The sequence below is a fragment of the Rattus norvegicus genome, chromosome 16 (genome assembly GCF_021556685.1).
Source record: "Rattus norvegicus strain SHRSP/BbbUtx chromosome 16, alternate assembly SHRSP_T2T, whole genome shotgun sequence".
Taxonomy (NCBI): Eukaryota; Metazoa; Chordata; class Mammalia; order Rodentia; family Muridae; genus Rattus; species Rattus norvegicus.
In genome coordinates this window covers 25,694,113-25,712,348 of record NC_141549.1, presented here as the reverse complement: position 1 = coordinate 25,712,348, position 18,236 = coordinate 25,694,113, and the positions used below count along the sequence as shown (strand labels likewise).

At 39.9% G+C, this 18,236-nt stretch overlaps 1 protein-coding gene across 3 annotated transcripts in view; it reads left to right on the top strand.

Annotated features, from left to right (window-relative positions):
- Window positions 1-18,236, top strand: part of LOC148000491 (uncharacterized) — a 79,122-nt gene that overhangs the window by 39,824 nt on the left and 21,062 nt on the right. For all 3 annotated transcript variants that reach the window (XM_087589407.1, XM_087589408.1, XM_087589406.1), the window contains exons 2-5: window positions 3,793-3,907; window positions 4,637-4,810; window positions 5,812-5,918; window positions 7,919-7,971. In XM_087589407.1, coding sequence (XP_087445533.1) covers window positions 3,793-3,907; window positions 4,637-4,810; window positions 5,812-5,918; window positions 7,919-7,971 — 449 coding nt within the window. The remainder of the gene's footprint in view (window positions 1-3,792; window positions 3,908-4,636; window positions 4,811-5,811; window positions 5,919-7,918; window positions 7,972-18,236) is intronic.

Here is an 18,236-nt window from a genome sequence, read left to right as displayed (position 1 = left end):
TAGTATAAAATAATAATGGATCAAAGACATTTAGAACTGGAACTGTGACCATGCTCCCATGTAATCACCTTCTGTACTGTTGTTTTTACATCGATACACATGTGAAGGACAGAGACTGTCCTCATCTCACTTCCTGTGCCCCACACGTGTGGAGCTTAGGGTGTGGTGGTCAGAGACAATTTCGACTGCTAGTTATGTTGTACCACCATGGGGTTCTAAGGCCTGAGCTCAGGCAAGCAGGCCTCCCTGTGGGTTCCAGCCCATCGTCCCTCTGTTCTGGAGACTCCACTCAAGCAAGTCCATGGTGTGCTTTATTTACTGTCTTGGAGCACACTGATCCTCACACTTGTAGGCAAGTGAGCTTTGCGGATCCCCTTATCCCAAGATCAGCACTCAGGTTTTCAGGACAAATGCTTTACCAATTGAGTTTTAACAACTACCCCAGCCCCTCATTCCTTTTTCTCTGTGTGTGTGTGGGTTCTTACCATGAACCCCCTTGCTCATCGTCCCTCCTCCTCTTATATGAGGGTTCACCCCCACCCGTTTGCCCACTCCTTCCGGATTCCCCGCCTTAGCATTCCGTTCCACTGGGGCTAGAGCCTTGGCAGGACCACGGGCTTCTCCTCTTATTGGTGCCCAACAAGGCCATCCTCTGCTACATATGCAGTTGAAGCCAGGGGTCTTTCCATGTGAACTCTTTAGATGAACGGACATCTGGGTTCTCTCCAGCTCCTGGCTATTGTAAATAAGGCTGTTGTGAATGTAATGGAATATGTTTCTTTGTTTTATGTTGGAGCCCTTTTTGTGTATATGCACAGGAGTGTGTAAAGCTGGGTCCTCCAAACAGATTTCCAGAGTTGTCCCAGCTTGCTCTCCCACCTACAAAGGAGGAGTGTTCCTCCTTCTCCAAATCCTCGCCTACCTCTGTTGCCTGAGTTTTGATCTTAGCCATTCTGACTGGTGTGGCATTGAATCACAGGGTGATACTGATTTGCATTTTCTCTGATGACTAAAGATGTTGACCAGTCCTTTAGGTTCTTTTTGGCCATTTGATATTCCTCAATTGAGAATTCTTTGTTTAGCTCTGCTCCCCATTTTGTAATAGAGTAATTTGATTCTCCGGAGTCTAACTACTTGAATTCTATGTGTATATTGGATGTAAGCCTTCTATCAGATGTAGGAATCATAAAAATCTTTTCCAATCTGTTAGTAGCCATTTTTTTCTAATGACAGTACTCTTTGCCTTACAGAAGCTTTGCAATTTGATGAGGTCCCATTTGTTGATTCTTGATCTTGGAGAATAAACTATTGCTGTTCTGTTCAGGAAATTTTCCCAAGTATTCCAGGCTCATGTATTCTAGGCTCTTCCCCATGTTTTCTTCTTTTAAGTTGAGTATATCTGGTTTTATGTGGAGATCCTTGATTTGCTTGGATTTTAACTGTGTACAGGGTGATAAGAAAGGTTTGATTTGCAGTCTACATGCTGAGTGCCAGTTGATTCAGCACCAGTTGTTGAAAAAGCTATCTTTTTCCCACTAGATGGTTTTAGTTCTTTTGTTAAAAATCAAGTGACCATAGGTAGGTGTATGGGTTCATTTCTGGGTCTCCTATTCTATTCCATTGATCTACTTGCCTATCGCTGTACCAGTATCATAACATTTTTATCACTATTGCTCTGTAATACAGCTTAAGGTTAGGGAGGGTGATTCCCCCAGAATTTTTTTTCTTGTTGAGTATAGTTCTCAGGATCCTGTTTTTTTGTTAATGCAAGTGAATTTCCAAATCGCTCTTTCTACCTCCATGGGGAATGGAGTTAGAATTTTGATGGAGATTGCGTCGAATCAGTAGATTGCTTTTGGACAGATGCCCAATTTTATAATGTTAATCCTGCCAATCTGTGAGAATGGGAGATCTTTCCATCTTATGAGATCTTCTATTCTTTCTTCAGAGACTTGAAGTTCTTACCGAACAGGATTTTCACTTGCTTGGTTAGAGTCACACTGGGTTATTTTATTTTATTTGTGATTATTCTGAAGGTGTTGTTTCCCTAATTCCTTTCTTAGCCTATTCATCCTTTGAATAGAGAAAGGCTACTGATTTGTTTGAGTTAATTTTGTATCCAGCCACTTTGCTGAATTTGTTTAAGGGGGCATCCTTGACTACTCCCTGATTTTAGTGGTATTCCTTCAAATTTCTCTCAATTTAGTTTGATGTAGGCTATTGGTTTGCTGTATATTGCTTTTCCTATGTTTATAGTAAGCTTTGAATTCCTGATTTTTCCAAGACTTTTAAAGGTTAGCACCTCATTCTTATATCCTGTCTTTATGGTTGAAGGGGAATCGATGACACACCAGCATATTTTCCCTAGTTCACATGCTTCTTGATCATTTTGTTATTCTAAGATGTTAATTAGTCTTTAAGGTGGAGCTTCATATAAAGAATACAAGAATGAAGTTTAGTTTTAAAATATTCTTCTGTTCATTGAATATTTTCTTTAAAAACACTGAATTGTCCAATGGTAATTTTTCATTCTGTCAGTCCATTTATTCCCCACATGTAACTTAGATATCCCCTGTGTAGAATACACGTTCTAATATCTCTCAAGATCTTCCCATTTGTAAAACTTCATTTCTCTGCCCAGTCAAGCTTCCTTACATTCTATAAATTTAAATATAACATGAAATGAACATTACTCTTTGGAACCCTCCTTTCATTTTACTGAAACTCTATGAATCTCAAGCAAGGCAGCTATGCCACCATAGGTTATTACCTTGTAGCAATATTTACCTGATTTTGGTGTGAGTCCATGGGCACATTGATCAATATACGGCAAAGCATGAGGTCCTGGTTTCTATACCGAGTATAGAAGTGTTACATATGGGCATAAAAAATGAAATGTGAAAATAAAAATAAAAGAAAGTATTGAGGACTGAGGGCTTATATTTTGTTCACTGTTAAAAATGTACATAGATGCAAGTGACCGGTAAAATTGCCACTTACCTGTTCATTGTGACATATTTTGTTTAATGTAGGCCACAATGGGTTGCATGATAATTACCTTTAATTTTGTAAAGTGCTAAAAGTATTGCTAATTATAGTTGTAAAATAATAAAAAGGATAAATGACCTTCCATTCTTAGAGAGGGTAAAATGTGAATGAAAATGAAGGTAACCACAATGGATAAGATAGGAGGATTAAGAAATGTAAACTTCTTTTATATGAATTTTTTTATGTGTACTGCTGATAAAATCCTGTTTTTCTCTCACAGAATAGTTCTGTTTGTTATCACTAGGAAGAGAAATCATTACCATGATCAGGAAATGCTGAGCTCTCAGGAGCTGGAAATGCTTGTAGTGTTGTAGCAGATTTCTTCCCCATTCGAACTGAAACATCAGAGTAGCCCCTATTAAGATATGTTTAATGTTCATCCCTTGGATGGGGACATGGAGTCATGGAGCTCCTGAAAATACCGAGGAGTAACTAGTAAGTTCCAGATATTAGAGTATGAGTTAAATTCAAGCTGAGATCAATTTGGGAACTTTTCTAGGATTCAGACAGGCTGCTTTGAGCAGCGAAGAAGGTCAGGATAGAACACCTGCCTTAAATAGGAAGAGTCATGTACCATATCCCTAGCACAGTAAATGAACATTCGAGTAGACCTCAATAAATAAGAACATTGTAGTTACTTTCTTCCATCAGATAGAAATCACCTTCATATTATGTAGTACTTACAGGTGATGATAGTCTTACTGGGAATTCAGAGATGTTGCTAAATGTGTTTTCAATTTGCAGGACATCGCTGCATTATGCGAGTGCCCACAACCATCCAGATGTAGTGACACTGTTATTAGAAAATAAGTCCAACATTAACATCCAGGATGATGAAGGCTGCACACCGTTGATTAAGGTAGCTATTGGCCATCTGTTTTGGTATGAAATGGATTAGAGGTGTCCTTGTTTGGTTTCTGTTGTTGTGAGAAAACACAGACCAAAACTTACTCAGGAGAGGAAAAAGTTATTTAGCTTACATTTATTCATCCCAGTTGATCCTCATGGGAAACCTGGTCAGGAAATCAAATCAGGAACTGGGGGGGAAGAACTAAACTAGAGATCAGGGGAGAATGCAGCTTTCCATGGCTTTTACCCAGGTTTGGTCAGCTTTTTTTTATACAACTTTGAACTCAGGCATGCCCCTACCACAAGACCTTGGGCTTTCCTACTTCTGTCTAAATAAAAAAAAAATAGTTCCACACAGTGCCCCAGAGGCCAGTCCAATTCCTCAAGTGAGGATCTTTCCAGGTGTATTAAGCATGGATCACATTGGCAAAACGAACAAAATCTAAGCAAACAAGCAATCTCTGCATTGTGACAGCCAACCAGCACAGACCTGAGTGCTTAGGACATCTAGGTGGGTTGGTAGAACCCCTTAATTCTACCACTTGGAAAAAGATGTGGTGGGGAGATCATTAAATGAGTCAAGCCTGGAGTATTTAAGAAGACCTTGTGTCAAAATGGAGGGAAAATATGAATAACTAAAACTCTGTCTGATTTCAGAGAAACTATTCAGTGCCATTGTAGAAATGTCTCCCTTGGCTTCCTTGAAGTGAAGATGTATTTCTTTGTACAATTTCCACAGGCTGCGCAGCGGGACAACACACATTGTGTTTGTGTATTGCTCAGGCACAATGCTAATCCAAATTTGATGGATTACAGTGGGAATACAGCCTTTCACCATGCCATTTCCAGGGGCAGCATAGCAATTGTAAAGATGCTCCTGGAGTACAACGTAGATATTGAAGCCAAAACAGAGGTAAAGGTCATTCAACTTCATTCCCAATGCACTTCTAGCTACTTCTAGCTGGGACACTCAGACCTATTTTCTACATGCAGAACCTCAAGCATTCTCACTGAATGTGTTCAGAGGAACGCTTTTTCTCTTTAAATATATATATATATATGTGTGTGTGTGTGTGTGTGTGTGTGTGTGTGTGTGTGTGTGTGTATTTATAATTAGTGCCAAAAAACCCACAGAATAGCATATTTTGTCTCAGCGTTGACTTTAAGTTTGAAATTCAAGATTATAGGCTTTAGGATTACACACACACACACACACACACACAGACACACACAGACACACACACACACATACACACATACACACACACATCACATCACATCACATCTACACCAACAAGGAAAAGAAATACATTTCAAGTTTAATGATTGTAGAATATATAGAACTGGGTTGCTGCTAAGAAGGTATTGGTGTGTGTTTGGCTCAGGGATGAGGGCAGACTGGGAAAGGAGAGAGGTGTCAGGCAAATTAGAAAATCTGATCATTGAGAAAATATACAAAACATTTTTATGATTTTCAAAAGTTTTGGTATTCATAGAAGATGCTATTGCCCTTGGGAGATAATTTTTAGTTTAGAAAAGAAATATATTTGGAGTGCAGATTGAGAAACTCTGCTCCAGATACCTCTTGAGCACACTCCTTCAACAGGGGCATACCAAACTTTATATTTTGGGGTTGTGTCCAAGGAGGTCCTAGTTTTTGGAGCTAAGAAGATTGGAACCATTGAGTGTTTGGGGAAAATTCTGGAAGGGATTGGTGTTCATATGCAGTGTTGTGTAGACAAAAGATGTGTCAAAGGGAAGAAGAGAGCTGTGTGTGGAAAGCACAGCATGTGTTGTAGGAAAAATGATGCCTTGTGACTCAGTACAGTGTGTGTTTATGTTCACAAAATCTGTGATGAACTTTCAGTTGAGAAACAAGTTGTTTTATAAAATGTAATATTGTTTTCTTTACAGTATGGCTTGACACCACTGCAACTTGCAACATATGAAAATCAGACTGAAATGATAAACTTCTTAGAATCAATGAGTGCAGATGCACAGGCCGTGCAAGTGTCAAACAGGTACAGTTTCTTCTCTTCTACAATCTTAGTGTTGTTCTTGATGGTGAGAATTGCTTAAGTCAGGAATATTAATATGATATTAAATGATTTGAAAAACTCTGAGAGAAATATTTAGAAAGCTTATTACACACGAAATATGAGCTAGAAAAGAGACTGTTCCAACACAACAAAAGAACAGCAGTACCAGGAGTACTACATAGCTCAGTAGTTCAGTTCGTGAGTCATGAACCAAGACAAAGAATAAGCTAGATCAGCTGTTGGTCCACTTCAGTATTTTTTATTTTGACACAGTTTGCCACTGAATTAAAGGTCATGTGTGTCATTGGCAAATGTTCTACCATGAATAAACACCCCCAGTCCCTGAGTCTGAAATTTTATAATGTCTGACCTTAAAAGTGACAGTATAAGCCATATCTTTAGAATTATATGTTACATAATCACAGGTAATAAATAGTGTTTCCTAATGATCTGTTTGAAATGTCCAATGCAGTAGAAAACTACCTTTTGCTAGGAGGTGTTCGGTAAACTTTCATCCTGTAATTAACTAGCAATGTTGGTGATATTGCAGTCCAAGACATTTTTGTGTCACATTTCAGATGGAGCTTTTAATGTGGATATATAAATAGTTCATTTCCTTCCACATATTCTGGTATTTTAGAATTATAAATCTTCTCCTAGATTTTGTGAATGTTTAGCTCTAAAAAAATTGATCTTACAAAGCTATATTCCCTTCCATATGAAATAAAATTATTATGCTGAAAATCCCTGTTTAGTACACATGTTTACCTAATGTTTATGTTGAGCCATTATTTCCAGACAACAGATCTGTGCTTTAAGGTGAGCCTTTCTAGAGAGAGCTCACTCTCCTTTCAAAACTTAATGCTCTTTGAAATATTTAATTTTATTTTTTCTTATTCATTTTACATCAAACTCACTGACCCTGTCTCAGTCTCCCTATTCCACAGTCCTTTCCGGTTCCCCTTCCCCTTCACCTCCGAGCAGTCATGGATCCCCTATGTATCCCCACACCCTGGCACTTCAAGTCTCTGCAAGGGTAGACACTTCCTCTCTCTCCAAGGTCAGACAATGCAACTCAGCTAGAAGGAGGTATCCCATGTATAAGCAACAGCTTTTTGATAGGCCCCATCCCAGTTGACTGGGACCCATATGAAAACCTAGCTGCTCTTCTGCTACATATGAGTGGGAAGGTGTGAGTCCAGCCCGTGTATGTTCTGTGGTTGGTGGTTCAGTCTCTGAGAGCCCCAGGTGTCCAGGTTATTTCACTTTGTTGTTTGTCCTCTGGGGTTCTTATCTCCTTGCAGACCTGGAATCTTTCCTCCTAGTGTTCCCTAAGAGTCTACTGCCATACATCCCTGAGCAAGGCAAATATTCTCTTTAGAGTTTTTAAGAGGGAGGGAGGAGAGAGAGAGAGAGAGAGAGAGAGAGAGAGAGAGACAGAGACAGAGAGAGAGAGACACAGAGAGAGAGAGACAGAGAGAGACAGAGAGAGAGACAGAGAGAGACAGAGAGTCAGAGAGAGAGAGAGAGAGAGAGAGAGAGAGAGAGAGAGAGAGAGAGAGAGAGAGAGATTGACTGATTGTGTGTATGCATGCTTGAGCCTTTTAGTTTGTGTTCTATTTAAAAGCTAACCATGCCTCATGTTTTCTCTTGAGAAAGTCGCAAGGATACCAGTCAACAGTCATAGTGAATTGCTGAAAAATAAATTCAAAATTGTTTGACTAGACCTGTAGTTCCATGAATTACATCCCAGACTGTGGGAGGGAGGAGACACACAGACCTTTGTGAGTTAAGTACAACATGGTCTATGGCGTGGGTTTCAGACCAGCATGGCTACATAGTGAGATCCGGTTTCAAAAAACATTGTTTGTGAACATCTAAACTAAGATACAGGGGACTGAAATATAAAGGGCTTCAAATGCTCGCTAAATGTTTTTCTTATGAATAGTACAATAACCATAACTTATAAATCTATGCCACAGTGCAAGAAGACCAGCACATAAAAAAGAAGTGAAGCATGTAAGATTTTTGGAAGGTAAGATTTTTATATCATATATAAATTTACTATATTGTAGCTGGTCTTATTCACCCTAGATAAAATAGTGCGGACATTTTAGCTCCTCTCCTACTGTGACCACACAAGGCAGCCCAGCTAGCAGAAAGGAATCCAAATGCAGGCAACAGAATGAGAACCTGCCCTCACTTCAGTAAACCAGGAGTCCACATGAAGAGCACGTGAAGCTGCACGTCTGCTACCTCTGAATATGGGGTCTATGTGCAGCCCTGATGTGCTCTTTGATAGGTGGTTCAGTCCCTGTGAGCCCTCATGGGCCCCTGTTGGTTAATCTGTAGGTTTTCTTGTTGTGTTTCTGAACCTTCAATGGCACTGTCCTCCTTTGAATTCAATATCCTTCACCCAACTCTTTCACAAGACGCCCCAACCTCCACCTGATATTTATTTGGCTGTGGGTGTGTACATCTGTTTCTATCCAGGGCTTGATGAAGACTCTCAGAAGAATTATCCAAGGCTTCTGTCTGCAAGCATAGCAAAATATCATTAATGGAGTCAAAGACTGGCTCTCTCCCACAGGGTGGGTCTCAAGTTGGTCCAGTTATTGGTTTGGTATCTCCTTAATGTCCGTTCCATTTTAACCTGCATATCTTGGTGGTAGGATAAATTTTGGGTTGATGTTTTTCTGAGTGCTTTGGTGTTCTCCTCCTTCTCCTGGAAGTCTCCCCTGTGTACAGAAGATGACCACTGAAAGCTGCATATCACCTGCTGCTAGTAGGCTCTGCAAGTCTCAGCTCCATAGATAGACTGCTAAGAGCCCCCATGGTTCCTGGTCTTTGTTTCACCACAGAGATGCCTCTCCACTGGTATCTTCTGTCCCAGCTCCCACACCACACCTGCTCTGCACCTTAGTTCCCTTCCCCATCTCCCACAAATTTCCCTCCCTCAATCGAATCCTGATATCTATTTCATTTTCCCTCCTGAGTGAGATTCACGCATCTTCCCTTGGGCCCTCATTACTTAGCTTCTTTAGGTCTGTGCACTGTGGCCTGGTTATTCTGTAATTTATGGCTGCTAAGGTCCTCACCTTTAAGTGAGTACATACCATGCCTGTCCTTCTCGGTTTCAGTTACCTCATCCAATATGATGTTTGCCAATCCCATCCATTTGCCTGCAATTTTCTCAAATTCCATGGTTTTCATAGCCGAGTATTATTTCATTGTGCAAATATACCACATTTCCTTAATCAGTTTTTCAGTTGTCTCCTGTCCATGGCTATTACAAGGAGAGGTTTTATGAACATAGTTAAGCAAGTGTGCTTGGGTGGTATGGTGGAGCGAGTTTGGGGTATATGCCCATGATTGACATAGTTGTGTCTTAAGGTAAAAACTATTTCAAAATTTTTGGAAAAAAAAACCCGCCAAATTGCTTTTCAAAAGGGATTTTAGGGGTTGGGGATTTAGCTCAGTGGTAGAGCACTTGCCTAGCAAGCGCAAGGCCCTGGGTTCGGTCCCCAGCTCTGAAAAAAAGAAAAAAAAAAAAGAAAAGGGATTTTAATGTCTCTCCCACCAACAATGGAGGAATGTTCCCTTTGCTCAATATCCTTGTCAGCATGGCTGTCACTTGAGGTTTTGATTCTGGCTGCTCTGACTGGTGTAGGATGGACTCAGCGTCCGTCTGATCTGCATTCAGTGATGACTGAAGATGAGCATTTGATGTCTCTCGGCCTCCTGAGCATCCTCGGCTGGGAATGCTCCGTTTACCACTGTACACCATATTCAGATTGGTTTATTGCTGTCTAACTTTTTGGGCATTTTATATATTTTAACCATTATTTCTCTGGAAGTGTAAGACTGATGACGATCTTTTCCCAAAATGTAGGCTTCTCTTTTGTCCTTTTGATGGTGTCCTTTGCTTTACAAAGGTTTTTAAGTTTTGTGAGTCCCCATTTATCAATCGTTGATCTCAGAGGCTGGGACAGTGGTGTGCTGTTCAGGAAATTGTCTACTGTACTGTCCTCAGTATATTGAAGTTTCTGCTTCAATGTCAAGGTCTTTCATCCACATGAACTTGAGTTTTGTGCAGGTTGAGAAATACAGATCTATTTGCATTCTTCTTCATGCAGACATACAGTTACACCTGCACCATTTGTTGAAGAAACTTTCCTATTTTCCCCATTGTGTGGTTTTGCCTTCGTCAAAATCATGTGTTGGTAGGTATGTGTGTTTTTTCTTTGATTTGATTCCATCGGTCAACTTTTTGTTTCTATACTAATTCTATACAGCTTTTGTTATGATTGCTCTGTGATATGTCTTGATATCAGGGATGATGATACCTCCAAAAATTATTTAATTATTCAAGATATATATCTATCTATCATCTATCTATCTATCTATCTATCTATCTATCTATGTATCTATCATCTATCTATCATCTATCTATCTGTCAGCTATCATGGGTTTTTTGTTTTTTAAAAAATTGCTCTTTCAAGGTCTGTAAATGGTCTTGCAATTTTGAAGAGAAATGCATTGACTGTGAAGATGCTTTTTGTAAGATGGCCATTTTCACCTTGTTAATCCTATCCATCTGTAGTATAGGAGACCTTTCCATCTTCAGATGTCCTGTTAATTCCTTTTTCAGAGACATAAAGTTTTTGACAGGCAGGTCTTTAAGTAGCTTGATTAGAGTTGTACTGGGCTATTTAATGTTATCTGTGGTTACTGTAAAGGGTTTTGCTTGACTAAATTTTTCTTATCCCTTTTAACTGTTGCATGAGGAAGGGCTGCTGGTTTTTTGAGTTAATCTTGTTCACTTATGTGTAAGGGTTTATCACCTTTGGTGTTGGAGTTCTTTGGTAGATTTTGTGAGGTCTCTTTTGTATGTGGGCAGCTTTGCTTACTCTCTGGTTTTAAGTTTCTCTGCATATAAGTTGTTAGTGTTTATTGGCTGGTTCAGGTATGCAAATTTGATCACTGAGGTCTCTAAGACTTTTAACATGAAGGGGTGCTTGATTTTATCAACGGCTTTATCAGCATCTAATGTGATGACCAAGTGAATTTTTTTGACATCTCCACCCCTGCCAGCTGCAGCTATCCATTCATTTTCATGGCTGTCAAGCCATCTCCCCTGTATCTCCCCAGACCGGATCCTGAAACACTCAGTTGTCTCAAATTTACCCACTCCCACCTAGTTCTTTCCTTCCTCTGCCTCCTCTGATTATTTTCCGGTATGTTCTAAGTTAGATTCAAAATCCTCTCTTGGTCCTTTCTTCTTCATCTTCTTTTGGTCCTGAGTATAGTAGTGATATCCTGTACTTTATTGCTAATATCCACTTAGAAGTGAGTATACGCCATCCATGTCTTTTGGGTCTGGGTTATGTCACTCAGGAAGATATTCTCAAGTTCTATTCATTAACCTGCAAAGGTCATTATGTCTTTGTCTTTAGTAGGTGAATAGTATCCCACATTGTCTTTTTTCATTAAAAAAAAAACAAAAACTTCACCCTTGTCAGTTGCAGATTTCCATTCACTTTCAGGACCATCCATCCATCTCTCCTCCTCCTTACCCACACCTGATTCCAAACCCATCCCATAGCCCTCCGTATCTCTTCTCTATTCAGTTCACTCCTTCCGTCTTCCTCTTAGGACTGCTTTATGCACTCCTTTAAGTGAGATTCAGGCATCCTCACTTGTGCATTCCTTCTTGTGTAGCTTTTCTGAGTCTGTGGATAATAGCATGGTGTCTGTATTTTTGGCCAATAGCCATCTATAAGTGAGTACATAACACACATGTCCTGTTTGGACTCCGGAGGATATCCTCAAGTTCCATTGATTTACCTGCAAAATTCATTCTGCCTTTGTTTGTAATAGTGGGATAATATGCCATTTTGAAAGTATACATCACTTTCTTTTTTTTATTAACTTATGTATTTCTTATTTACATTTCAAGTGTTATTCCCTTTCCCAGTTTCCGGGCCAAAATCTCCGTGGCCCCTCCCACTCCCCTTCTTTATGGATGTTCCCCTCCCATTCCTCCCCTATTGCCGCCCTCCCCCCAACAATCACGTTCACTGGGGGTTCAGTCTTCGCAGGACCCAGGGCTTCCCCTTCCACTGGTGCTCTTACTAGGCCATTCATTGCTACCTATGAGGTCGGAGTCCAGGGTCAGTCCATGTATAGTCTTTAGGTAGTGGCTTAGTCCCTGGAAGCTCTGGTTGCTTGGCATTGTTGTTCATATGGCATCTCATCCCCTTCAATCTCTTTCAGTCCTTTCTCTGATTCCTTCAACGGGGGTCCTGTTCTCAGTTCAGTGGTTTGCTGCTGGCATTCACCTCTGTATTTGCTGTATTCTGGCTGTGTCTCTCAGGAGAGATCTACATCCGGCACCTGTCGGTCTGCACTTCTTTGCTTCATCCATCTTGTCTAATTGGGTGGCTGTATATGTATGGGCCACATGTGGGGCAGGCTCTTAATGGGTGTTACTTCAGTCTCTGTTTTAATCTTTGCCTCTCTATTCCCTGCCAAGGGCATTCTTGTTCCCCTTTCAAAGAAGGAGTGAAGTATTCACATTTTGATCATCCATCTTGAGTTTCATGTGTTCTATGCATCTAGGGTAATTCAAGCATTTGGGCTAATATCCACTTATCAATGAGTGCATACCATATGTGTTTTTCTGTGATTGGGTTAGCTCACTCAGGATGATATTTTCCAGTTCCAACCATTTGCCTATGAATTTCACAAAGGCATTGTTTTTGATAGCTGAGTAATATTCCATTGTGTAGATGTACCACATTTTCTTTATCCATTCCTCTGTTGAAGGGCATCTGGGTTCTTTCCAGCTTCTGGGTATTATAAATAAGACTGCTATGAATGTAGTGGAGCACGTGTCTTTTTTATATGTTGGGGCATCTTTTGGGTATATGCCCAAGAGAGGTATAGCTGGATCCTCAGGCAGTTCAATGTCCAATTTTCTGAGGATCCTCCAGACTGATTTCCAGATTGGTTTTACCAGTCTGCAATCCCACCAACAATGGAGGAGTGTTCCTCTTTCTCTGCATCCTTGCCAGCATCTGCTGTCACCTGACTTTTTGATCTTAGCCATTCTCACTGGTGTGAGGTGAAATCTCAGGGTTGTTTTGATTTGCATTTCCCTTATGACTAAAGATGTTGAGCATTTCTTTAGGTGTTTCTCAGCTATTCGGCATTCCTCAGCTGTGAATTCTTTGTGTAGCTCTGAACCCCATTTTTTAATAGGGTTATTTGTCTCCCTGCGGTCTAACTTCTTGAGTTCTTTGTTTATTTTGGATATAAGGCCTCTATCTGTTGTAGGATTGGTAAAGATCTTTTCCCAATCTGTTGGTTGCCGATTTGTCGAACCACAGTGTCCTTTGCCTTACAGAAGCTTTGCAGTTTTATGAGATCCCATTTGTCGATTCTTGATCTTAGAGCATAAGCCATTGGTGTTTTGTTCAGGAAATTTTTTCCAGTGCCCATGTGTTCCAGATGCTTCCCTAGTTTTTCTTCTATTAGTTTGAGTGTATCAGGTTTTATGTGGAGTTCCTTGATCCACTTGGACTTAAACTTTTTACAGGGTGATAAGCATGGATCAATCTGCATTCTTCTACATGTTGACCTCCAGTTGAACCAGCACCATTTGCTGAAAATGCTATCTTTTTTCCATTGGATGGTTTTGGCTCCTTTGTCAAAAATCAAGTGCCCATAGGTGTGTGGGTTCATTTCTGGGTCTTCAGTTCTGTTCCATTGTTCTATCTGTCTGTCTCTGTACCAATACCATGCAGTTTTTATCACTATTGCTCTGTAATACTGCTTGAGTTCAGGGATAGTGATTCCCCCTGAAGTCCTTTTATTGTTGAGGATTGTTTTAGCTATCCTGGGTTTTTGGTTATTCCAGATGAATTTGCAAATTGTTCTGTCTAACTCTTTGAAGAATTGGATTGTTATTTTGATGGGGATTGCATTGAATCTGTAGATCGCTTTTGGTAAGATGACCATTTTTACTATATTAATCCTGCCAATCCATGAGCATGGGAGATCTTTCCATCTTCTTAGGTCTTCTTCAATTTCTTTCTTCAGAGTCTTGAAGTTCTTATTGTACAGATCTTTTACTTGCTTGGTTAAAGTCACACCGAGGTACCTTATATTATTTGGGTCTATTATGAAGGGTGTTGTTTCCCTAATTTCTTTCTCGGTTGTTTCTCTTTTGTGTAGAGGAAGGCTACTGATTTATTTGAGTTAATTTTATACCCAGCCACTTTACTGAAGTTGTTTATTAGCTTTAGTAGTTCTCTGGTGGAACTTTTGGGATCACTTAAATGTACTATCATATCATCTGCAAATAGTGATATTTTGACTTCTTCTATTCCAATCTGTATCCCTTTGATCTCCTTTTGTTGTCTGATTGCTCTGGCTAGAACTTCAAGAACTATATTGAATAAGTAGGGAGAGAGTGGGCAGCCTTGTCTAGTCCCTGATTTTAGTGGGATTGCTTCAAGTTTCTCTCCATTTAGTTTAATGTTAGCAACTGGTTTGCTGTATATGGCTTTTACTATGTTTAGGTATGGGCCTTGAATTCCTATTCTTTCCAGGACTTTTATCATGAAGTGGTGTTGAATTTTGTCAAATGCTTTCTCAGCATCTAATGAAATGATCATGTGGTTCTGTTCTTTCAGTTTGTTTATATAATGGATCACGTTGATGGTTTTCCGTATACTAAACCATCCCTGCATGCCTGGGATGAAGCCTACTTGATCATGGTGGATGATTGTTTTGATGTGCTCTTGAATTCGGTTTGCCAGAATTTTATTGAGTATTTTTGCGTCGATATTCATAAGGGAAATTGGTCTGAAGTTCTCTTTCTTTGTTGTGTCTTTGTGTGGTTTAGGTATAAGAGTAATTGTGGCTTCGTAGAAGGAATTCGGTAGGGCTCCATCTGTTTCAATTTTGTGGAATAGTTTGGATAATATTGGTATGAGGTCTTCTATGAAGGTTTGATAGAATTCTGCACTAAACCCGTCTGGACCTGGACTCTTTTTGGTTGGGAGACCTTTAATGACTGCTTCTATTTCCTTAGGAGTTATGGGGTTGTTTAACTGGTTTATCTGTTCCTGATTTAACTTCGGTACCTGGTATCTGTCTAGGAAATTGTCCATTTCCTGAAGATTTTCAAATTTTGTTGAATATAGGTTTTTATAGTAAGATCTGATGATTTTTTGAATTTCCTCTGAATCTGTAGTTATGTCTCCCTTTTCATTTCTGATTTTGTTAATTTGGACGCACTCTCTGTGTCCTCTCATTAGTCTGGCTAAGGGTTTATCTATCTTGTTGATTTTCTCAAAGAACCAACTTTTGGTTCTGTTGATTCTTTCTATGGTCCTTTTTGTTTCTACTTGGTTGATTTCAGCTCTGAGTTTGATTATTTCCTGCCTTCTGCTCCTCCTGGGTGTATTTTCTTCTTTTTGTTCTAGAGCTTTTAGGTGTGCTGTCAAGCTGCTGACATATGCTCTTTCCTGTTTCTTTCTGCAGGCACTCAGCGCTATGTGTTTTCCTCTTAGCACAGCTTTCATTGTGTCCCATAAGTTTGAGTATATTGTATCTTCATTTTCATTAAATTCTAAAAAGTTTTTAATTTCTTTCTTTATTTCTTCCTTGACCAGGTTATCATTGAGTAGAGCATTGTTCAATTTCCACGTATATGTGGGCATTCTTCCCTTATTGTTATTGAAGACCAGTTTTAGGCCGTGGTGGTCCGATAGCACGCACGGGATTATTTCTATCTTTCTGTATCTGTTGAGGCCCGTTTTTTGACCAATTATATGGTCAATTTTGGAGAAAGTACCATGAGGAGCTGAGAAGAAGGTATATCCTTTTGCTTTAGGATAGAATGTTCTATAAATATCCGTTAAGTCCATTTGGCTCATGACTTCTCTTAGTCTGTCGACATCACTGTTTAATTTCTATTTCCATGATCTGTCCATTGATGAGAGTGGGGTGTTGAAATCTCCCACTATTATTGTGTGAGGTGCAATGTGTGTTTTGAGCTTTAGTAAGGTTTCTTTTACATATGTAGGTGCCCTTGTATTTGGGGCATAGATATTTAGGATTGAGAGTTCATCTTGGTGGATTTTTCCTTTGATGAATATGAAGTGTCCTTCCTTATCTTTTTTGATGACTTTTAGTTGGAAATTGATTTTATTTGATATTAGAATGGCTACTCCAGCTTGCTTCTTCTGACCATTTGCTTGGAAAGTTGTTTTCCAGCCTTTCACTCTGAGGTAGTGTCTGTCTTTGTCTCTGAGGTGTGTTTCCTGTAGGCAGCAGAATGCAGGGTCCTCGTTGCGTATCCAGTTTGTTAATCTATGTCTTTTTATTGGGGAGTTGAGGCCATTGATATTGAGAGATATTAAGGAATAGTGATTATTGTTTCCCTTTATATTCATATTTGGATGTGAGGTTATGTTTGTGTGCTTTCATTCTCTTTGTTTTGTTGCCAAGACGATTAGTTTCTTGCTTCTTCTAGGGTATAGCTTGCCTCCTTATGTTGGGCTTTACCATTTATTATCCTTTGTAGTGCTGGATTTGTAGAAAGATATTGTGTAAATTTGGTTTTGTCATGGAATATCTTGTTTTCTCCATCAATGTTAATTGAGAGTTTTGCTGGATACAGTAACCTGGGCTGGCATTTGTGTTCTCTTAGGGTCTGTATGACATCAGTCCAGGATCTTCTGGCCTTCATAGTTTCTGGCGAGAAGTCTGGTGTGATTCTGATAGGTCTCCCTTTATATGTTACTTGACCTTTTTCCCTTACTGCTTTTAATATTCTTTCTTTATTTTGTGCGTTTGGTGTTTTGACAATTTTGTGACAGGAGGTGTTTCTTTTCTGGTCCAATCTATTTGGAGTTCTGTAGGCTTCTTGTATGTCTATGGGTATCTGTTTTTTTAGGTTAGGGAAGTTTTCTTCTATGATTTTTTTGAAGATATTTACTGGTCCTTTGAGCTGGGAGTCTTCACTCTCTTCTATACCTATTATCCTTAGGTTTGATCTTCTCATTGAGTCCTGGATTTCCTGTATGTTTTGGACCAGTAGCTTTTTCCGCTTTACATTATCTTTGACAGTTGAGTCAATGATTTCTATGGAATCTTCTGCTCCTGAGACTCTCTCTTCCATCTCTTGTATTCTGTTGGTAAAGCTTGTATCTACAGCTCCTTGTCTCTTCTTTTGGTTTTCTATATCCAGGGTTGTTTCCATGTGTTCTTTCTTGATTGCTTCTATTTCCATTTTTAATTCCTTCAACTGTTTGATTGTGTTTTCCTGGAATTCTTTCAGGGATTTTTGCGATTCCTCTCTGTAGGCTTCTACTTGTTTATTAATGTTTTCCTGTATTTCCCTAACTGTGTTCATGTCTTTCTTGAAGTCCTCCAGCATCATGATCAAATATGATTTTGAAACTAGATCTTGCTTTTCTGGTGTGTTTGGATATTCCATGTTTGTTTTGGTGGGAGAATTGGGCTCCGATGATGGCATGTAGTCTTGGTTTCTGTTGCTTGGGTTCCTGCGCTTGCCTCTCGCCATCAGATTATCTCTAGTGTTCCTTTGTTCTGCTATTTCTGACAGTGGCTAGACTGTCCTATAAGCCTGTGTGTCAGGAGTGCTGTAGACGTTTTCCTCTCTTTCAGTCAGTTATGGGGACAGAGTGTTCTGCTTTCGGGTGTGTAGTTTTTCCTCTCTACAGGTCTTCAGCTGTTCCTTTGGGCCTGTGTCTTGAGTTCACCAGGCAGCTTTCTTGCAGCAGAATATTTGGTCTTACCTGTGGTCCTGAGGCTCAAGTTCGCTCGTGGGGTGCTGCCCAGGGGCTCTCTGCAGCGGCAGCAAACAGGAAGACCTGTGCCGCCCCTTCCGGGAACTTCAGTGCACCAGGGTTCCAGATGGTCTTTGGCTTTTTCCTCTGGCGTCCGAGATGTGCGTGCAGGCAGCAGTCTCTTCTGGTTTCCCAGGCTTGTCTGCCTCTCTGAAGGTTTAGCTCTCCCTCCCACGGGATTTGGGTGCAGAGAACTGTTTATCCGGTCTGTTTCTTTCAGGTTCCAGCGTTGTCTCAGGCAGGTGTCCTGCCGCTTCTGGGAAAACTGATATTCTTAGCATTCAATGAAAGCAGCCTCCATATGGGCTACTCTGACAGCACCTTTTCCCTGTAGTTCTATTAATTAGCAAAAGATATAGTGATACTTGATTTATATGCTGCAAGACATAATTTCCAGTAAAAAAAAAAAAACATT